The following is a 24,001-nucleotide window of genomic DNA, read 5'->3' as shown; positions in this document are numbered from 1 at the left end:
AATAAATAGTCACCACTATTAAATCTCCAACCCACGTATCTTGTCTCCAGAATTTCTCAACCAACTTGGATTGGTCACAAATCTCTCAAATGTCAGAATCAAAAAGAGAAACAGTGGCTAAAATTCTTCTCATTCAACAGAAATAATAGGTGCTGAAAACAGTTTCCGTTTGTTTCCAGCGAATGGAACAATGCATACACACACTGCACACACACACACACACACGAAACAATCCAAATACACAAATGGACAAAGACAACGAAGTTACATTTAGTCACGAGGACAAAACTAATCTACACTTACAACACGAGTTGAACACAAGGTACTGATTAGTTGGCCAAATTTAAACAATTAATCACAACAATGCAATTAACTTGGACAACATTCCTAAACACCAACACACAATTTCCAGAACAAGGAGTTTTCGTTAGTTCCACAATGCTAGAAAGTAAACTGATTAGTAGGAAGGAAAAAGTCCTTTAGTTCCACTAACAAATTTTTTTTCCGAGAACACCATGCATGCATGTTCCTCACTTATCAGAGCTTCTACGGCCAAATAAAATGAACAAAGCTGCGTTTTGTGGCAAACAATGTGGATCTCTGGTGGCAGAGTGTGGAACAAGCCATGCTTTGCTCTCTATGTCCAGAACCTCTGGTTTCTAAATAACCAAACAAAGATTTCCTTCGGAATGTACCTTTAGAGGGCTTCCAGTAGCTTCGTTTTTCTCAGTTCTGCGTGATTTCTGCAAATGCACAATTCACATTAGTGAAGGAGTAAAAGTTAACATGGTCTTACCTTTCACACTAAGGGGAAAACAGCATAAGACAAAAAAGTAGGGATGGAGCAGATTAATCAGTACATTATCAATATTGACTGATATATGCATTACTGGTAAAATTACAGACAAGGTAATCCATCTGGTATGTTCTTAAACAGCCTGTAACCTGATGCAATAATTAGTATTTTTTTAACATATAAACTAAAATTCATGTGCCTTGGTTTTGTAAAGTAGGTGCCTAATATAGTGTCATTTTAAAAGGTAAAGCTCAGTGTAGTCATATGGTTGTATATGAAGCAATGTTTCATATTGAATCAACAAATGTTACTTAGTAACCCTGTTCGATTGTAAGCATGTAATTACAGCTTCTTCCACCAGCAACTACTACTGTATGTAGCCTCCACCATTGATAAGGTACTTCTCACATGGAGAAGAGGGGTTTGTAGACCTTTGTTGAGGAAATTTGCTGCCCAATATGTACCTTGGATGGGAAAAATGTAAGTATCCTCATTACAGCCCAGAATTGGAATAGAGTGACTTTTATCTCTATATACACTTGAAGAGGTTCCTCACAGGTCAATGCTGATGATGATGGACTGAAAAGTGTGGATTAGAGAAATGGCCCTGCATGAAGGTGGCAAACATCTTCAATGAGGATCTACTATAACCTGCGTCCAAGTATAACAAGCAGTGGTGGCGAATGGGTTCCAAAACTTGGGGGGAAAGGTGACAAAACTAGGGGGACAGTTTACTTTGCCTTGTTAGATAAGGTTTAGCATAGTGCGGGAGCAAAAGTTGCAAATATATATACATGTATGTATGTATGTAGTAGCACTTGCAGAGATGATTTCACACAGGTAAAACAGCGCCAGCGAAAATGCAGGGGAAGCCAGGCCGGCCCGATAGCTCAGTGGTAGAGCAATGGCACGGATTGCCAGAGACCCGGGTTCGAGTCCTGGTCGAGCCTGCATTTTTCGCTGAAAATCTACATAGTACATCTCCTGTGTGTGCCTAATTTAATATATATATATATATATATATATATATGGGAGCAACTGTCCTCCCTTGCACCCCCCCCCCTTAATCACTGCCACTGATGACAAGTGCTTTATCAATGGTGGTGATTACATACTAGGGATGGGCCGATATGAAATTTTGGCCGATACCGATACAGTACCGATATAAAATCTACCGTTACCGTTCACCGATATTCTACCAATCCGATATAAAATTAGAAATGATCCTTGAAGACCCTGAAATTTTCATTGATCTCCGTAATAAATGTGTGTTTCGAGCTGATTGCAATGCAAAAGAAGTTGAATATTTAGACATTTACTTTTTTAGAAAGTAGGGCATGGAGATTATCCATAAAAATTACAACAAAATGGCAGAATTTTGCATTAAATTATAAGATATTTATCGATATATCGGATCGGTAAAATAATCGGTAATTTTACCGATAAACCGATATGCCTATATCGGCCGATACCGACAGAGTACCGATTAATCAGTCCCATCCCTATTACATACATAAGTAATCTATGCAACTATCACGGAATGTTGGTCAGTTCAGACCAAGGTCCACCGCCTGCTATTTTTCCCCCACTCTTGAAGGTCTGGTCATAACAGACCTCTCTTTCAGCCCTCATGTTTACAACCCCAGCAGGGTTTCTCCGATGTCATCAAGATGAAACTTCTTCAGTGTGTCTGCTATCACCAGCATTAGAGGAAAAGAACATATTGAGGAACATCACAACATCATTTACATAGAATAAATGAATGTAATGTTGTATAGAAAAAAAAATATAAGTAAGAAAAGTGTGAAGTACTGAAGAAATGGCTCTGCATACAGGTGGCAAGTTTGTGTCCCAATATGACAAGTGTTTTAACAATGTTGGTGACTACTGTATGTAGAGAAGTAACCTATAGTGTAAGGATTCTTACCATGATCAATTTGTGACAAAGATGTGTTTTTTTTTTCAAAAACCTAACAGAACGGACTTTCTGAATATTCTGATGTTGGAGCACTAAGATGATTAGCATAATTCACTGGGACAAAAGCTCTTTGAGGGTTACAGGCAAGTCCTTGCTTTGTTTTGCTGCACCACTAGCTTTTATTGCTGCTTCTACCTATTGCTTCTTTTCAAGTTATAACCCCCATTGTCATAATGAAGCAAAGTCAACACAAATATTTAGCATGAAAAAACTTCTTATGACATGTACTGGGATAATCATGTCCAACCTACCTTATAGCCAGAAATGTTAAAAACACAGTATAAATAACATTGAAACATTAATTCAGAGCTCTCGATCTTATTCCAAGGTCATCATCAGGGAAAGAGACAGGAAGGTTCTGAGGGAAAGGAAATGCCGAAGGACACAGAACATCCTTTAGTGTTCCTTTTCCCTCCCAAAGTGCTTGTTTTTGTTTCCCTCACAATGACCTTGAGAGAGGGGTCGAAAGCTCAGAACTAAGGTTTGAATTTCATTTGGCGTGGTTTTTTTTTTTATTTTTATTTATTTATTATTCTTGCTAAAGGATAAGTCGGACAACATTTAGGGTCATCACCAGATAATACATTTCAACCATCATGTTAAACATCACATTAAAAAAAAAAAATGAAAACACATTTGTAACAATAGCACCTAAGAGTAAATAAACAATTAGAAAGTACAAAGAAAATGAAATGAGATCACAGAAGAAGACAGATAACGTGAACTTACTCTGTAGGACAGCATGCGTCCAGTCTTGTTGACCATCCAGAAGGGACAGTACAGGGACATGATGATGGTTCCTTTTGCTTTCACGGTGTGCATACCGAGATCCAAGGAGACTTTCTGAATGCTGTCATAAGAGTCGAAAGTCCACACAGCTAACTCAGGTGGTGTCGCTTGAATTTCATGTTTGCACGACCACTCCTTCTCCAAGTAACTTGGCATCTACAGAAAGTAAAGACATTATATATTACTACAACTTCTCTTTCTAACCTTTTGAAAAGTTACGTGGAAACTGTGGCTCACCCAGGGGTTGAATTTGAATCATTGGCATTCTTTGTCAGCACTCTATCTATGAGTTACAAAGCAAACCTGTGGCCTCCCCACAATTTCTTTTAGTTTATGGAGTCCAGTCCAAGTATGTTATGACTCTCCATTGTTGTTGGACACTCTTGGACAAGTACACACCAGTGCCATCTCCCTACAATTGAGGGAACCAATTCAACTGAACTAACTACATGAGAGATTAAAATTTCGTGATTCGAGCAATGACACGTGTCCAAATTGTACAAAAACTGATATGAAACTACAAGAACTAATATTTATACACAAAATGTACCGTGCGTCCATTTCGATCTGCAGCCGAGAGATCGGGAGAAACGTGGCGGGCGGCGCTGACGGAGGTGCCGACATTTGCGGCCTGTAATGCCCGCTTATTTTTATGGACATATGCAGACATTTATATAAATATTGCAAAACTAGCACTAACCTGTGTTATAAGAGTTGTTCAAAGTGATGTCCACCTACATTCACACATTCCTGGCATCGTTTGATGAAATTTTGATTCACACACAAAAGTTCTTCTTCCGTAATTCTTCCTAGTTCTGCCCTTATATTGTCTTTCAGTTCGTCGATGCTATGCGGGTTATTTCGGTAGACTCTATTTTTCAAAGTTCCCCACAAATAATAGTCACATACGGTAAGATCTGGCGAACGTGAAGGCCATAAACCTCTTGAAATTATTCTGTCATCAAACACCTCCCTTATAGCATCCAAAGAATCAGCGGCGGTATGGGCTGTGGCCGAATCTTGTTGAAAATACCCATATTGTCTCTCATTATCTGATAACAACTGAAAAAAACGGCGCGAATATTTGTGTGCGGTACCTCTCTGAATTTATTGTGTCTTCAAAAAATATAGGTCCTATTATTCTTTTGGCACTTACAGCACACCACACACCAATTTTTGCATCGTGTAACGGAACTTCGTGTATTATTCAGGGATTTTCAGTGCTCCAGTATCTATTGTTCTGTGAACAAACATGACCACGCAAGTGAAACCATGCCTCATCCGAAAAAATTATTAACTGTGGATCAACAATACCATCTACAATATTCTGCAAAACCCAATTACAGAAATTTACTCTAGTTACGTTGTCAGGGGGCCGTAATTCTTGCACTATAGAAACTCTGTACGGTTTTAATTTTAGTAGCTTAGTGGCTGTATGTGCTGATGATTTTGACACGCCCATCTCCTGTGAAACACGGCGTAGAGGTTTGTTTGGAGAACGTTCTAACGCTGCACTAATTTCATCGAGTTTTGCTTCGGTTAGAATCCGACGTTTTTGCTTAGGTGTTTTAAAATTTAACGATCCAGTTTCTCGTAATTTAAGGACAAGATGTCTAACCGTATCTCTATGTGGAGGTGAAACGCCTGGGAATTTCTGTACAAATTGCCTACACACGTCTCGACACGAGTCTGTTTTCACGTAAGTGTCATACATAATAATTCTTTGTTCTAACGTGAACCTTGCGGCTGGGCATTCCAATCGTCTGACTGACACAACACACATACACACTGCAATAACACAAACAAGTAACGGCAAGTAACCAAGAATAACACTCTTACGCACAGTACGAAATTAACACGCTCTTGGTTTACATCTGCCTGCCACTATATTCACAGCTCTGTAGTCGCGAAGGAACAAAAAACTTGAGCTAGGAGATTTCGGATTGCAAGGAAGCTCACGAACACCATTAGCTTTTAACGGTTCGTCTGCAGCGTAATCTTGATACAGTGTTGCACATTCGAAACCTCCAAACGATCCCCATCGACACAAAACTCTTTCAAGGATATAAACTTAAGCAGGACGTTACTGGTCAAAACTATGATTAAAATGTTTTACAGAGTATTATCTGTGGCTCTTAATATAATTTCTAAAGCGTATTTATTTGTGTATATAAGGGTGGAACTTGGAAGAATTACAGAACTTTTGCGTGTTATAACACAGGTTAGTGCTCGTTTTGCAAGATGTCCACAAAAATAAGCGGGCATTACAGGCCTCAAATGTCGGCATCTCCGTCAGCGCCGCCCGCCACGTTTCTCCCGATCTCTCGGCTGCAGATCGAAATGGACGCACTGTACTTGTATATCCAAGAAATGGTTTGTTTTCATTAGACCACTGTCACACATCGTATCTACCAGCAGATAACAAAATAACAAAAAGTTTCGATGTGGATGGGCAGGGGCTACTGAAATTAATCAAATGAAAATAACTGCAGAAAATGATGTGTGATACTTTCTTCTTTAAATGTACAGGGAATTATGTAAAGTACATAGTTTTCATTATTTTTGTAGCAGCATTGTGGGAAGAAGTGGATTTTGTGATTAAATTATTACCTTCGTGCAATTATTAATATTTTAAAGTTAGAATATTTTATATCTGTTAAATTGCTATGATATAGTAGCAGGAGAAATTATACACATTAAAATTTTTAAATATTCTCAACTACTTTGAACAATTACAACTTTCAAGTAAGAGTATTGGCTCAGTCCTAAATAAAACACTTGCTACAACAGAACTGGCAATGGTACATACAGGGTGTCTACAACTTTGTAAAAACAAAATTTCCTCCCTTTTTTTTCCAGACCAAGAATCAAAATTTTCCAAATCACGGCATTAGAGCAATTAATGTATTTAAATATGTATGTACGTAAGAAGGTCACTATATTTTTTGCTAACACCACTCTTAGAATCCCATTCAACCAAGTTTGTTTTAGAATATCACTTCACTTGTTAAAAGTAATACAAACAGGGTAAACTGAACAGAAATTGGCAGTTCAAAAGGGTATCAGAGCTTTCACATAATACTTGCTACATATTGACTAATGGTTAACAAAGAATTATTTCTCTTTAAAGTGTAACAATTATAGCATAAATAATACACAATTATAATTAATATAGGGTCATTCCATTTAGACATACATTAACAGGGTGAAGTGAAAATCATAGGACCCCCTTTCATTTCAGAAAAGGAATGAGTTATTAAATATCCGAGTACCACAGATAAAAAGCCATGATGGGACCTACCTTCCAAGATAGAACTCCAACATAGCCACCGTACTGAAATCCACCCTCTTGGGTTCATATTAGTTCTTTTCAAAGGAGAAGGTTGTCATTATGATGTACAAATCAGGCAAGGATTTTTCTTCCTCAGAAATTCATTTCTGCAATCCACTAAACGTTATTATTTTTTTCATCTCGCTAGGAGCAATCAGTGTCTAGTGGCATGAATATGTCTGATGTCAGTCGAATAGGATTCAACTGATCGCTAATTCCTTCTGTTGTTGAAAATGTCAGCAGTATTCCTCCAAAGGACCATGTGTTATGCATCTATGTGATGTGTTCAGTACGCTACTGCTTGTGTGGCTAAGCACAGAGCATAATGCACTCGTTATGCAACCGCACAAGAATATCTGAAAATATTATGTTCCAGGTCTCCAGGGTGCGTTCCTGCAAGTGATCTTTGTCGCGGATTTTCAGATTTCAGATGTTCCACAGTTAGAAAGTAGGGGGTTAGGTCGGGTGATCTGGATGTCCATTCCTCTGGACAATGCCAACCAATCCAATGACCAGGTAATTCATATTGGCACATTGACGAACATTTGCTCTATACTATGATGGAACTTCATTATGTTGGAAATAACAGGGAAAACTGCCATCTTTGCTAAGAATTGAAGAGAAGACTGTCTCCAGCTAGCACTGTGCATTTAGGATGAATATGGGTGCCGCGAGGTCCACCTGCAGCAAGGAATCCTGGAGGCCAACAACATAATTCATTTCTCCAGATGTTTTGGTGCATAACGACTAGGCAAAGTGCCTTCAACGAGCATAATGGGTAACATACTGAACACACAAAATAGTAGCACATCATGTGGTCACTTGGATGTAGTAGTTTCAAAATTTTGAGCTAATAACTCTCGTACCACACCACATATGGCAAAACAAATCTAATTGCAGGAAATGAAATTCTGTGGTGAAAAAAAATGGCCCGATTTGATATATCATATGAGAGTCACATATGATATGTATCCTTTCCAATTGAAAAAAAAAAATCAAATCCAATATATATAAGATAGCAGATTTCAATATGGTGGCTATGTTGTAGTTCTATCTTGGAAGGTAGGTCCCATCATGCCTTTTTATCTGTGGTACTCGAATATTTAATTATCCATTCCTTTTCTGAAATGAAAGGGTGTCCTATGATTTTCACTTCACCCTGTTAATGTATGTCTATAGGACTGTAAATAATAGTATATTTTCTTTGTAGTGATTTTTTGCGAGGTTAAAGCCCAATTTTGTGGTTGTTACAGAAAAGTGGTCATCTGTTCCAATACACGATTTTAAACAATAAACGCTGAGATGAAATACGTCACATTTGGTTTCTTCGACTTTTGGAGCATACTGCGATTCAGGCAATGTTAAGAGATACATGTCTTGAGTGCTACACAGAGAGCCTTAAGCATCCTATCAGTATTTTGTAAAGTTCAATTTGATTCTGAATATATTTGGGGGGGGGGGAGTGGGTGATATTTGCCCTGAAAAACATTCACTGCTTTTACATTAAAAAATATATTTTTCTCCGAAAGTATCAGAAGCAAGTCCGCAATTCTTGCCACGAGAATGAAACACATATCCGGCAATATGCAGGTTCCATTTTAAACCATCACGTTCCAGCGTTGCCTACGTGGGGGCCTGATGAAAATTAAATTTCGTAAAAATATTGTTTTATTTAACTTTCTTCTTCTTCCACTTGATAAATTAAAATTAAGTTTATTCAACCATGGGCATATTGTCTAGTGTACGAAAGAAAACTAGATATAAGTTTTAACTCTAGGATTCATAGTTTCAGAGATAACAATTTTTGGAATTTTGAATTTCCCTTTAAAAATCATGGCTTTTATATTAGAAAATATTTCTCTACGAAAGTGTCATCAGTAAGTGCACAATTCTTGCCACGAGAATGAAACACATATTAGGCAATGCGCAGGGAACTGTTTTGAACTCTCACGTCCTGTCGTTGTCTACATGGGGGCCCGACGGAATTGAAATTTTGTAAAGAAAAAATAAGATCATTAACTTTCATCTTCTTGTTCTTCTATTTGGTAAGTGCAAATTGGATCTTTTCAACAATAGGCATGTAGCTGATACTGTAGTGAAAGAAACAAGCTACAATTTGTAACTATAACATTCGTAGTTACAGAGATATAAATCTTCATTTAAAACCTTGCGCAATTTTAAACTTCCCACTGAAAACGAGCTGGACGTTTAAGGGTCTACCTTTACTGTGCACTAGTGCCTTGCAATAACAAGTTGAAATTTTGACACACATTAGAGGAAGGTCTAATTATGTATTGTATGCAACTTGGCTTGGATCTCTCGTCTCTCTTTTGTGCCACACCATTTCAAAAATCCACCATTTTCCTGTGATTTTTCAATTTCTTGTATATTCAACAACATATAATATGGATTGGATGATATATATGGAGACGACATAATGTGTGCATACTGAGCTCACATCAGGGTTACTAGAAAAATTATTGCAACCTTCCTGGTTGGATTACAGTTGTAACAGCAGGCACACAAAATATGCATTTTTTGATACGTAAGGCTTTTTAAGGCATATTTTGGGGTATTTTATTTGCTAACGTTAACAAGCTGAGGGTATTTTGATGCAATTAACGTGTTCCTTAGTGAGCGGTTTGTTTGGTGTGTAAATATCACTAGGCTGTGATCAATAGCTCCAAAGTTATTGAGTCCTGAAAAGAGCTCTGAGGCTCATTTCTCATATTTGGATCACATTTTCTATTACGCACTACATTCTTCCACAGACTATAACTCCAAAACTATTCCTCGAAGGAACCTAATATTTGGAATACAAGCCTTCAGACATGATTGAACCTTCATGCCAAATTTCATCCAAATCAAATAACAATGACCTGGAGGCCCTGGTCAATCTGATGTGGAATGACCCATATGTATTACTCCTAATAATACAAACACAGCCCAAAAATTGCAAGAAGGAAGTGGTAAATTATACATAGTTCAAAACGTGACACCTTTGCCAACAGTATTTAATATGTATACAATTTCTACTGTAACTAGAATTAATCAGTAAATCAAACTGAAGTATTCTTTGTCCCTAACAAATTTAAAATTACTTGGTTGCTCTAACTTGTCTTTGTTCAAAAACATATATTTAGTGCATTACTACAAAAATGTTGAATTTTCCAGAAACACTGTAAATTACACTGGCATTTCCATAACTTTTCCAGAAAAAGTAAATTCTCTGTCTTTTCCAGGATTTCCAGACAGGTAGACAACCTCATATACACATCAAGGTTCGGAATCGAACCTGGAACCTTCAGTGATGAGCTTGTCAGTCAACCACTCAACAAATTCAGCCACTAAGGCACCTCACCTCAATATTTTATTTCACGTATGTTCCTCTGCTTAGATAACAATAATATTAAAAATGATTAAAAGCCAAAATCTTATGAAATACATCACTCACCCTAATGATGATGCTGGAAGACCCCGGTTCTGCCGTTGGAATCTGCATCATATCACCAGCCTTCAAGGACTTCTGCACGGGAAGGCCTTGCACGCAAATCACCAGATCGACAGGAAGTAGGTTCTTCAGTATAACAGTCGGCCGAAGATGAACATTGTAGCAAGAGCTGGACATGGTGTGGCGTCGGGTGTTCTCAAAGTAGATCTGCTCTAGCTCTCCGACAGCCTGGAAGTAACAATCACATAATCTCATTATGCTTTCAACTGGAGCATTTTAAAACTAAGCGTACTACTACAGTAGAACCTCAGATTTACATTTAAAAAAGCATTATTGTTTGTTATTTTTTTTTACCCACATGGAGATGAGACTGATCTTTTAATATGATTAACGTTTTTATGAAATTTTGTCATTCTTTTTTATTTTCTGAACATTGGACAAATATGTTCTACATCTTCTTGGCATGCTCCACATGAACATGCATAGTATTTTCAATTTATGCAGGGGATAACTTGATAAGTGATGATTTCTTCTTCCTTACATTAGGTTTCATAAAATTAAAATTGTCTCAATGTTAATTGATTGTTAAGTCTGTAGATATTGCTTAAGAGATATTTTGCTTGAGATGAAGTGCTTAAGTTGTAATAATACTGAGAAGATAAAGGTATGTCTATCACTGCAGAAACATTATTTATAAATAAATCAAAGTTCAGAAAATAAACAATGGTAATACAGTTGATTGCAAATAATTTTAACATACTCAAAAAAAAAAAAAAAAAAAAAAAAAAAACATCCTACCTTTATGAAGAAGGGCTCCTTGTCTTCCTTCTTCTTAGGGTTGCACTGAAGAAGCTTTGACATCATAAGGGTCTTCTGAAGATCCTTCCAAACAAAAGGCGTGATTGAAACACTGTACCTGAAAACAAATAAAAATTCACACTAATCTCAGTTGGGTTCAATTTGGTACAGAAATAAAGACACAGCAACTAAAATATCTGTGAGTGACATACATGTGCAGATTACAAATACAAATTTGTCTTAAATATAATGTGTTTCTGACCTCCATGGTGGAGTGGTTATCACAGCATGCTACGATGCCAGGAGTTCCAGGTTCAAATCCCACCCTGGGCATGGGTGCTCTCTGTGAATGTCCTTCAACAATTTCATCATATCATCACTCATCCTCATCGTCGTGATTAGCCAAAAGTGGCAGAAAAGCAATGTAAACAAACCTAATTCAATCAGTCCATAAATGTTTCAAAACACGTTTTGGGGATATTTCTAGCACAAACACTTGCTTTTACATAATATTTCGACTGATTCAAGTTGTCTTAATCAGATTAATAACAAAAGGAGTGTTAAGTATGGCGTTAACCCTGTCACTGACTAATGTTGATATTTCTTCTAATCAGAAAGGAGCAACAGTGGCCTAGTCAGTAGGGCATCTGATTGCCATGTGGGAGACCCAGGTTCAATTCCCAGAGTGGGTGTTCTATAATTGATTTTTTTTTCAGTCTTGTCCCTGCATGAAGTGGCTCTATGATTCACCCAGCCTCAAATAAATGGGGTACCTGGGGGACAACCCTGTGTAAAGGTAGCCAGAGCATGCTGCTGACCAGATCACCTAAAAAAATGGCCAACATCAAGAGTGTGGGGTCCTACATTCGAATCCCCATTTGGTGGATGGTGTCACTAAAACTAAAAGCTAAACTCTATGGCACAATAACCATTTGAGGGTTAAGGCCTCAATGTGATGCATGGTCAGTGTATCGAGTCCCATTGCCACAAATTTCTGACTTTTGATAGCAAAATCTGATTTTCTTCCATTCAGTAGCTCCCCAATTGTTCGAACAATTTGACTACATGGGAGCTCCAGAAAATAATTGTAATATTACATCCACAAGTTTTGCACCAAAGAATAACACCTCCCACTATGAAGGAAAATTTTGGACTGAAAAACTTACCCTCGAACACTGAAGAATAGCTCATTAGTTGGTGTGTAAATGGCCTTGAGTGGGACGTTAATCTGTCCAGCTGGATCCACAGTCCCAACATACTCTACTTCATTGCCACGTTTTGTCATGTAGTAGACATCAATTGGTTCACTGAAATGGTTGTGCACCTGGAAGAACAACAAGAATGAACATGAAAAAAAAAATGTATTTCACTTTTTTACAAATTTATAAATATACATTTCATAGATAAGTATGAAGAATATGTGCAGATATTGATGATAATACAGATTATTCTGTAGCAGTACTAACATAAAAATAGTTTCAAATATTTACAGAAACTTGTGAACTTAAATAATTCAACTGTGCTTTTACCTGTATGATGCTTCTCAAGGTGATGATCTTTCCTCCATCTTGAACTTTCACATCTGACACTAAACCCCACGGATCTCCTTTTTCCGGCTTGTACTTTAGGTTAAAGTAGCGCTTGTCCGCTCGGGTCACAGGCAACTGCAGGACACAGTTCCTTTCAACAATCTGGGAATGGAGAAGTTTTGTTACATTATGAAAACCACAAGGAAACAAAAAAAAATATCCAAAAACTAAAGGACTTTGATATTCATACCGATACTTAAAAGTTGTAAGAATTTAAAGTTGTTGATTTGATTGATTTGTTGTTTTAAGTCCACTTTATGCACAGTAAGGCTAATTGGGACTGGACCTACAGTTTAAAGTGAGATCCGAACCACTGTGCCATGTGCCTCCAATGGGTTAAAGTTGTTGAGAATGTTTATACAGGGTGGCTACAAACAAGCAGAAATGAAATTCCCTGACTTTTCCAGGTTTTCCAGGACAAAATTTACATTTTTCCCTGACAATTACAAACTAAACTAAATCCATGTTTTTTGCAAATGGAAATAATAAACTCATACAGATCCAGGTATGGATTTGTTAAGTACCAATATTATCTTCTATGAAGTTGACTTAATTTCTCTATTCTCTATGATTTGAATTCAAACTGCAAAATAGTGAATTTCGAAAATTATTACAATTCACAAGCTAGGGAAGGATTACAGAATTTTATCATATGCAGTAAGTTTAAAATAAAATACTTGATAATTTTTAAAGTTACGACTAAATGAGATTAGAGTGAAGAGTGATTGATTAAGAAATACAATTTGTAATTTATCAGTCTCTTTATCCATTCTCGGTATTATATATTGATATTTCCACTGAGGTTTGGAACCCTCTGCTTGCAAGAACCATGAGTGTGGACTCATTTTTCGATGCATAAAGCTACTTATCTCTTCTCTGTAAAGCAAACAACTTAACTCTTGCATATAAGTGAAACAATTGAATTGTACAAAAGAAAGTGTCATATTTCCTTACATTATCAATGGGATTTCTGCTTCAGTACAGTATATCAAAATGAAGTATTATTAAACTGACAACACGCAGTTATACCATTATTGCTGTAGGTACTAGTAAGGAATTTATAGAATTGCATTGTATAGGTACCTGATTTAGCTAACCAAACATTAAAACAGGAACACTCAGTTAATAACAGCTTCTGAAAGTACATATATGAGGGGCATCCTGAAAAAAGCTCCAATGGTGTCTGTACACAGCACTAGTGGCCGGAGAGAGACACACACATGCGGCAGGAAGAAGTGGCATGTAGCTGTAATCTGGTACAGTTGTAATGCGACAGTTTTAGGATAGTTCTAGGTTAAAGATTGCAGCTCTTAAACAGACTCCCACCTACTGCGATGTAACCTACATGTAATAATCAGATTTTTGCATGCTCAGAATTTGGCAACAGAGCTACCAGCAATCGTGTGAGGTGTGCAGACCAGACGTCGTGAGTGATAGTATGGTCAGACGATGGTGTAGACAATTCACAGAAGGCCGATCGAAAGTGCACAAACCAATGCAGCTGAGTACACGCGGGCCCTTTGCATTACTTCAGGTGAGATATCTTGGACCAATCTCTGTACAGCCCTGGCCTTGCATGTACCGACTTTCATATCTTTGTTCAACTGAAGAGGTTTCTGGCAGAACAAGGATTTGACAGCTAAACTGCGGTAGAGACAGTTCCAGTCTTTCCTGTCAGACACATATGCCATGGGCATACAAAATTTAGTGCAATGCTACAACAAATGCCAGAACAACTGTGGTGATTATGCCGAAAATTAGGTTAGGACTCACTGTTACTAATGCAATAAATTACTACTGACATTCTTGTTTTATTTATGCCAAATCGGTAGGGACCTTGATTTTTTGTTATTTTTTTTAAAAATTGGTGTATTTTTTTATTTTTTGCTATTCGCTGTTATTTTTTTTCCAAAATTCACATTTTCATTTTAGCGCATTTTCTGGCAAATACCTGAAATTATACCTACATGGTGTTTTTAAACTACTGTTTCAAATTGTAAGTCATATGGCCTACGCCTCTTCGTGAGAGTTTGATATCTTAAAAGTTATTTTTTAGTTATTTTCCATACCCCTTTTAAGGTAAGGGTTTTAGATAATTTCCCCCGTATATACTGAAGGGTGAATAATAATAACCAAAAAAAAAAAAAAAAAAAAAAATCAATCAATCTCACGTGACAGATAGCGATATATAATGGCACCAAAAACTGGCATTATCTTTTTTTGACTTGTAGGTGTTACGATTCCCAAAATTTGCATATAAACTTGAGCTCCATTATTATTCGCTCGACAAATGCCGATGGTGCACACTTAGCTTGGTCATTCAAAACATATCTCGTGTGAAATACGAAGATGTGGCTCCCATGTGACGGTAGATACGCACTAGATCTCCTGTTAGAAACCTGCCACTTTGCTCTGTGATGCAAATGGTTTTGATAGAAGTTGAAAAAATAGTGGGAAAAAAATGATTTAATGTGGCTGTCGGAATTATTCCATGTACGTATAATTCTATAGTTTACTCTTGAGTAAAATGTTGGAAAATATGCATGTTCTATGTACACAAACATGGCCTAGAAAAGACAAGAATGTTGGATTTCATGGAATTTTTTCGTTGTTTTAGGACATTTCTAATTACTTTCTGGCCACCCCTTGTATAAATCAGTAGATGGAAAGTGAAAATTTAGAAGGGCTGGCAGAGAGAAGTAAATTCTTGATTTGCTTTTATGATTGAATGATTAGAGTAAATATGATATTAAAATATTTATGTATTTATTATTAATATCTTATTTCATAATATTCGACATTAACCTTACTCAGTGAGAGATTAATGACCATCTCTCATGAGTTTAAACAGACAGGACAGAGAGTGGCATTAATGTCATTGCAATACTAGTGTTGCAGCAAATTTGAGGTTGGGAGCATGCACTTGCCAATTTTTGTAACGTTCACTAATGCAGATTTATGTTTCACTTTTCCTGATATTATTCAATAAATATCCCATTTGATTGGAATCTTCTTGATATCTAAGAATAGTGCAATGTCATTGTAAATGTATGTTAACTTGTGCGAAACCAGTAATACGTCAGGATGATGAAAGAAAACCTTCGTAAGCACTGCTACATTAAATAAGGTGAAGTGAGCCAGAAGAGTAATAAAATTCCAGCAGCATATTTGCAGTCTTAAGCTCTTCTTGTTTATGCATTAAATTTTTGTTGGATGTTGCAGTCCATGCAATTTCTGTCGCATGTTGTAGTGAGATACTTTGTCGGGTGGCGATATTCGACAAAAATCGTATGTATCAATGGAACCTATTTGTTTCCATGTTCCTTCAGTTTGCCCAACAAAATGCCTTACTACGACGTCCGACAACTATCGGATGGCGCCACCCTCTCTTATCCCCTCCATCTGTTGACAAGTCCCCTTACAACTCCCATACGGACAAGAAAAAAGATATTTCAATGCATTTTCCACGTAATATTTAGAGGCTTAAACTTTACCAACCCGATGATACCATATATGGTATCATCAGAGTAGGGTCGTACTCGACCGATGATACCATATGGTATCATGGTGCTGATTACGAAATTTTGGACCTTCATACTCTTATGTTTGGGTGAAAACTGACACAGGTCTGGAGCAAGCCTTAGAAATTCACAATGATGACCAACCTCCCCCCCCCCTCTCCGCAACATATCCATGCCACATTTCTGAACATTTTTTAACATTTTGGCTCATTATTCAACTTGTATGGCACCCAGGAACATGAAACATGTTTCAATCTCTTTGGAAACGTCCATTCTTTGAAGAGAATACTAAAGTTTGCACCTTCTCCCCAAAATAGCGGGAGAAGAGAGGGGCACCCCCTTCCTCGGTTCGGCGTTCTGAATTGTACACGGTTGCATGCTCTGATGTTCTAGCTGCAAAACAAAAATTATCTGAAGTAGATTGCTCCCATAGTGCCCGAGTTATAACAATTTACCTCCAAAAATGCAAATACCTATTTTTCGTAAAAAAATCACAATTTGGCTTATTATTCAACTTGTATGGTACCCAAGAACATAAAACATGTTACGTTCTGTTTAGAAATGTCCATTCTTTTAAAAGAATACTAAAGTTCGCGCACTCTCCCCAAAGTAGCGGGGGAAGAAGGGGAAAACTCCAGATTTTTATGTTTTTCCCATTGAAATTCGGGAGTCGTGCCCCCAAGCCCCTTCCTCGGTCCGGCGTTCTGAATTGTACACGGTTGCATGCTCTGATGTTCTAGCTGCAAAACAAAAATTATCCGAAGTAGATTGCTCCCATAGTGCCCGAGTTATAACAATTTTCCTCCAAAAATGCAAATTACCTATTTTTCATAAAAAGAAAAATTCACATTTTGGCTTATTATTCAACTTGTATGGCACCCAAGAACATGAAACATGTTTCATTCTCTTGAGAAATATCCATTCTGTGAAAAGAAGTTCGCAGCTTCTCCCCAAAATAGTGTGAGAAGAGGGGGCAAATTTTTTTTTGTTTTTTTTTCATTGAAATTCGGGGCTCGCGCCCCCCAAGCCCCCTTCCTCGTTTCGCCGTTCTGAATTGTACACGGTTGCATGCTCTGATGTTCTAGCTGCAAAACAAAAATTATCCGAAGTAGATTGCTCCCATAGTGCCCGAGTTATAACAATTTTCCTCCAAAAATGCAAATTACCTATTTTTCATAAAAAGAAAAATTCACATTTTGGCTTATTATTCAACTTGTATGGCACCCAAGAACATGAAACATATTTCATTCACTTGAGAAATGTCCATTCTTTGAAAAGAATACTAAAGTTCGCGCCTTCTCCCAAAAATAGCGGGAGAAGAGGGAGCAAAATCCAGATTTTTGTTTTTTCCATTGAAATTCGGGGGACGTTCCCCACCCGAAGCCCACCTTCCTCGGTACGATGTTCTGAATTGTACATGGTTGCATGCGCTGATGTTTTAGCTGCAAAACAAAAGTTATCCGAAGTAGATTGCTCCCATAGTGCCAGAGTTATGACAATTTTCCTCCAAAGAGTGTTCGAATTTAAACTTCCCGCCGACAAGCCCGGGCGAGAGAAATTTCTCTCTCTCTCTCTCTCTCTCCTCCTGCCAACACTGGTTTCTGGCGCCGTCGTTGTGTTGCGCATAAAAGGGGCCTAAAAGTTGAGGCCGAAACTTACGAATGAGATTTTCTGTTCCCGTGCAGAGTTCCATATCAATATTTTTAAATAAGTAACAAAATTAAAAAAAAAAGAAAAAATCAATGAGGACGAAATTCCCTGACATTTCCCTGACTTTTTTTGACACCTCTAATTCCCTGACATTTCCCGGTTTTCCAGGTTTTCCAGGTCTGTCGCCACCCTGTTATAAGCATTAGAGATAGACCAATATTAATTTTTTGCAGGTACCAATCAATTACCAATATAAAACTTGCAGACACCAATAACTGATAATCTACCAATCTGATATAAAATTACAAGTGTTCCATGAACGCGAGTGCAATGAAAAGAAAGTGCACATTTATTATTTGTACTTGTATTTTTGTTATTTAATGTTTCTTTTCTGTCACTTTTGGCTATCAAAAGGATGAGGATGAGTGATGGTTACATGAAACAGATGCAGGGACACTTGCAAAGAAAAACCATATACACAAACACAAGGACTCAAATTGAGGACTTTGGTGATAAGATTGAAAGTCGACCACTTAAAATGCTTGGCTGCTAAGCTGGCTATGCACATTTAGGCTTACAATTTACAAAAGCAAAGAATACGCACCATACATTATATTCATAAAAATAACAACAAAATGGAACAATTTTGCAATAAATTATAGGCTATTCATAGGCAGATCAGATTCACTGATGTGCCTATATTGGCTAATACTGACAGAGTACTGATTAATCACCCTATTCTTGCTATGCATTAATATAGTGGAACATATTTTTCATAGGTCTGCAGTATATAGCAGATAATCTCAGATAGATTATACACATACAAAGTTGATTAGAACAGAATAATGAAGGAGGTAACTAACTCAAGAAATTACTAAACAAATCTGATTATTTACAGAAAATATTTTTTTAAAACATGTCTTCGTTGCACCTTGGTTTATACTGCTTGTATATGGATACAGCATAATGATTTCATTACTTTTTCTTTGATGTATGATGTATGTATAGTGATGCAAAGTGATACGAAGTTGGCACCAATGCATCCTTGCAATATTCTTCAGCAACATAACTAACTTTTTCATATGATTTAGAAAACTTCTTACGTCACGTGCCGGCAACATATTTGTTAAAACACTAAAATCACACACTAACAGCACGATAAAAAACACTTCGGAGTTCTTCCAAGCTTTCGACTCCTTCATGGAGTCATCTTCAGGGCTGGTCGAGGACAGACGGAGTAGACGCCAGTGCAACGACAACCGCGTCTACTCCGTCTGTCCTCGACCAGCCCTGAAGATGACTCCATGAAGGAGTCGAAAGCTTGGAAGAACTCCGAAGTGTTTTTTATCGTGCTGTTAGTGTGTGATTTTAGTGTTTTAACAAATAACTTTTTCATGTTTCGAAGGAATAAAAAATGAGGTAGCAAACTAATTCACTAAAATATATACCCAAAGTTTTTCATATACAGGGCTAGTTAACAACTTAAGCAATTGGTTGGGGTAATATTATACCATATCTACACTAAATACAATGCCTCAAGCTAAAGTTTGATGTTTTACAAGTACTAATGTGGGCCACATAAAAAGTGCTAGTGGGTTGGATGTGGCTCGCATGCTGTAGTTTGGGCAGCCTTCTACAAAGAGGAAGTACTCGTTTATCTGCGAAACCTTTCTTTCTTTGATTTTTCTATTCTTCTATTAATTTAGGTGGGCACTGCCACCACCCTCTGAGGACCCCCTCCTCCCCCCCCCACACACAAACAAGAAACAGTTTTCTCAGATAGTATATTAATGACTAACCTTAATTTTCAGGTACTTCTCCTTGACTTGTCCCTGCTCCAGAATGATTGATGATGAACTTAAAGCTTGATCAGCTGCTCCTGGGGGATTTGTGAGGCAACAGTTTGCTCCATGCTCTAGAATGACTTGTTTATACTCATCCACCCCAACTTCATCCTGTAACTAAATGACAAATTGAACATTAAAGTTTGAGCAGGGTAAAAGATGTATCAATTTATCACTATTTTCTTTTAAAAAGTACATGAAACATTAATTTTGGATAATTAAGCACAAAATTATGCTGGACTAGAAATGTGAATTTAGACAAAAATATAACAGTGGAATGTGGTAAATCGTTAGTCAATAATTCAGGCCCATACACAGATGTTAGCAAATTGCTATTAAGAAAAGTTGTTTTCAGTGACAATCTACATGTATGTTATTTGTAAATAACATCAGAAATCAACATTACTGTCTATTTTCTACCTAGTGTTTTACAAAGACAAAAGATGCTACAATAAAACTTACCACAAAGTGTCCACCTTCCAGTAACAAGGTTATTGTCATGCCAGTGTCGTTCTGCACTAGATAAGGTGCACGTGGACCAATTCTTCCTGTTACGCCCTCCATAAGAGCCGTTTCAAATGCCTTGCCGACTGTCTGTAGCACTTCCAGGCAGGTCTTGGTCAGGGTCAACTCCAAATTGTTCTGTACATATGCAATTTAGTTAAACATGAGGGAAAACATCTACAGTAAATTTCAAATTAGATTACTAGCTAGAAATTAAATGTATCATCAAATAAATTAGAGAACTTTACAGAAATGTTATAACTAGGAATGGATTTCAAGGTGCAAAATTATGGTCAGGAAGGAGGTTCTAAAAATATTTTAAAAAATGTGCTGATAAAATTCCTTCATTCAGGTCTAAACCAGTTACATTAACCTTCTTTATTCAACCCTGTAGCAATTAACATGATTTATGGTATACATGGTATAATTTGTATTATACCATTTTATAGCTCTCGTTCTGCTCTACTAAATGAGACTATAAATGACCGCCTACCTATTCTCGTAGCACTTCTCGCAACTTGAGAATCGCAGGGGACCAACTTCCTTACTTGGATTTTTACCTTTCAGGCTTAAACCACATACGCTAACTCTTGAAAAATGTCAAAAACAAGTCTGGTGTTAGTAAATTCAGATTTTTATTAATTTTTACATGCAAACATGCTTGAAATTTGTTAGAAAACAATCCGATTAACATGCATCGCATAAACTTACAACCCCGGCTTCCATTCAACCAAGCCACAGAATATCTCCACCCTCCTATTCCTCTATTTTATACAATGCGATTGCCAATATGACTTTTCTTTGCAGCGCTGTCCAAGTTATAATTTGTACAGCGTGATTGCCATTGTAGTTTTTTACACATTGCTGGCAAAGTTGTAATTTGTACAGCGTGATTATTTTTATATACAACATTTTCAACTAGAGAACTTATGATCTGTCATAAATTCCCCGGGGTTGGGAAATTTGACTTTCTTACTGAGAATCAAGAAGAAATGTCAAATACTTCATGCATTACTAAAATTATGACATTGTCTACATGCAAGAAGTTAGTTACAAAACAAACATCACATAAACAAAGATACAACATGTAAGATTATGACAAAATATCAGATTCATATATTAAATAACTTAACATGCATAAACACAAAACAGAATACACATATGTACAGTTTGTATGCATAATCGCAGAACCAAATTTGTACAATTTTCAAGAATAAACACAAAACAACACACGTGCAGTTTACATGCATCAGTAAAAAAAAAAGAAAACACATCATGTACAATTTGCATGCAGAGATAAAATCATAACATATGCATCTCGCATACATAAATTAGCATGCATACATTCATAACATGCAATAGACAACATGTATGCACAAACTCCACATATCACAAATATGGTACCACTATAATTTACAATTTGTTATCATGCTCTTAATAAATATCGTTAGACAGCATCATGCAACTGCTCCAAACCTAACTCATGAAGTTGCAAATCGTTATGCATGCTTAAAAGTTTGTTTATCCAAAGTTTTTGTTTGTTCAATGAACAATGCCAAGCTTTGATATTTTTTACGGAAATATTTGCAATGTCTTTTCCAGTATTGCAGCATATGGCTTTCACTGTGTTATCATCATGAATTTGCATACAAACAAAAGGACCTTGGTATAAATTACAATATTTTTTTATAATGCAAGTGATAGTGTCACTTTGAGGATGCAGTTTTATGAAGATCAGATCACCTTGCTTTACTGGATTTTTTGTTGCTTGTTTTTCATGCTGTTTTATAATATGTTTTTGTCTCTTATTGAAACTACATGTTTCTGCCATAAGCAGCTTATTTTTCCACATCTCTACATCAGGAATGCGATCCGTTAGTACTTTTTTACAGATATTTTGAGGTTCAATATTTAGCCTGAGTTCTATAGGAGCATAACCTGTACTGGAACAAATTGAATTATTTAACAGATGTAAAATGGCAGCAACATGGCTAGACCATTGCTTATGTTTACCATTGCAAAATATACGCATCAATCTATTTATTTCCTGGTGATATCTCTCCACTAAGTTAGCACTTGGATGATAACTGGGTATGTAAAAAATTTTTACATTGAGAGCATGCATACCTTTTGTAAAATGTTCTGCACGAAATTGTGGACCATTGTCACATATAATGATTGTTGGTATTCCCAAATGGATGAAGTAAGAATGTGTTAGTTTTCTAGTTACGATGGAAGCTGTACTATTGCCAATAGGATATGCCACAAGATAACGGCTAGCAGAATCTAATACTGTTAGTAAATATTTTTCACCTTTGGAGGAACGTATGAAAGGACCTTGTAAATCAATAAATAATATTTCACCTGGTTTTGAGGGTTTGTGCATGATTTCCAGATACTTAGGAGGATGTTTATCTGGTTTATTTTTCATGCAAATTTCACAATCAGTGATGTAAGACTTTGTGTTTCTTTTCATATGAGGCCAGTAAAATATTTGGTAAATTTTGCCGAGTGTCTTGTCTGTACCAAAATGACCACCTTGATCATGATACTTGTGCAGTACAAGATTTACTAATGATTGAGGCACGCATATTCTTATCCGGTTTGGATTGTGAAAATCTTTGATGGTAAGTAGATCATTGTGAATAAGGTATATATTCTTCCAGTTTCGATGTTTGCTCTGTTGTGAACTTTCACAACCAGCGAGAACAGATTTAACACCACTGCAATACGGATCACTATTTTGTTCATTAACAAAATTGTTTTTATCACATATTAATGACTCATCAAGATACTCAAAGTTATTCATGAATATGAGTTCATTATTATGGTCATTAAAAGATCGGCTCAACAGGTCTGCCAAGAGGTTTTCTTTACCTCTACAATACTCAACATGGAATGAGTACTGTTGTATTTGAATAAACCATCTAGTCAGCCTATTGTTCCAAGTGTGTGCAGATTCTAGCCACGTGAGGGATTTATGATCTGTGATAACAGTAAATTTTCTACCTAACAACAGTGATTTAAATTTGTCCAGTGTAAAGAGTATTGCTAACACTTCTACTTCAGTGGACGTATATGATTTCTCAAAAGGTTTCAAAATCCTTGACACGAATCCAATCGGACGCATGTTGTTGTCTACCAGTTGAAAACAATATCCTGCAATGCCTATATTTGATCCATCAGTTTTAACAAAGAATGGTTTGTTCAAATCTGGATGGTAAAGCATTGTTTCTGCAATAATGGACTGTTTCAACAACTCAAAGGAGCATTGTGCACTTTCATCCCATTCCCACTTTTTGCCTTTTTTCAATAACTGGTACAAGGGATGTGCCATGATGGCATAATCTTTAACATATTTCGATAGCCAATTGAAACTTCCCAAGACTTTCTGCAGTTGCTTGATATTGCAAGGGACAGGTAAGTCTTTTATGGCTTGAACATACTTGGGAGATTTCTCATAACCCTGTGCACTGATAGAATGCCCTAAAAATTCCACCTTGACTTGACAAAACCTACATTTGTCCAGTCTCAGTGTCATGTTGGCATCTTGTAACTTGTCAAAAATAAGTCTTAAGTGAAAAAGATGTTGTTCGAAAGACGTGCTTTTGACAATTACGTCGTCTACATAACATACTGTAAAAGATTCCGTACCTTCCAAGGTTCGTGTCAGAGCATTAATGAAAGCAGACGTTCCATTGATTGATCCGAACACTACCCTTGTGAACTGGTAAAGTTTTCCCTGAAAAC

The 24,001-nt window shown here is 36.8% G+C and overlaps 1 protein-coding gene across 2 annotated transcripts in view; it reads right to left on the bottom strand.

Annotated features, from left to right (window-relative positions):
- The window catches only part of Vps13 (vacuolar protein sorting 13C), a 168,880-nt gene that overhangs the window by 62,048 nt on the left and 82,831 nt on the right, over positions 1-24,001 (bottom strand). Inside the window, exons 31-38 of one of the 2 annotated variants that reach the window (XM_083110859.1) lie at positions 20,210-20,389; positions 19,703-19,864; positions 12,673-12,834; positions 12,310-12,467; positions 11,144-11,261; positions 10,349-10,573; positions 3,504-3,719; positions 696-743 (exon numbers count right to left, since the gene is read on the bottom strand). In XM_083110859.1, coding sequence (XP_082966985.1) covers positions 696-743; positions 3,504-3,719; positions 10,349-10,573; positions 11,144-11,261; positions 12,310-12,467; positions 12,673-12,834; positions 19,703-19,864; positions 20,210-20,389 — 1,269 coding nt within the window. The remainder of the gene's footprint in view (positions 1-695; positions 744-3,503; positions 3,720-10,348; positions 10,574-11,143; positions 11,262-12,309; positions 12,468-12,672; positions 12,835-19,702; positions 19,865-20,209; positions 20,390-24,001) is intronic. The other variant, XM_083110860.1, reaches the window with a different exon arrangement.

Source organism: Lepisma saccharinum, chromosome 24 (assembly GCF_977018435.1).
Source record: "Lepisma saccharinum chromosome 24, izLepSacc3.1, whole genome shotgun sequence".
In the NCBI taxonomy this organism is placed as follows: Eukaryota; Metazoa; Arthropoda; class Insecta; order Zygentoma; family Lepismatidae; genus Lepisma; species Lepisma saccharinum.
This window is presented reverse-complemented; position numbering and strand designations above follow the sequence as displayed.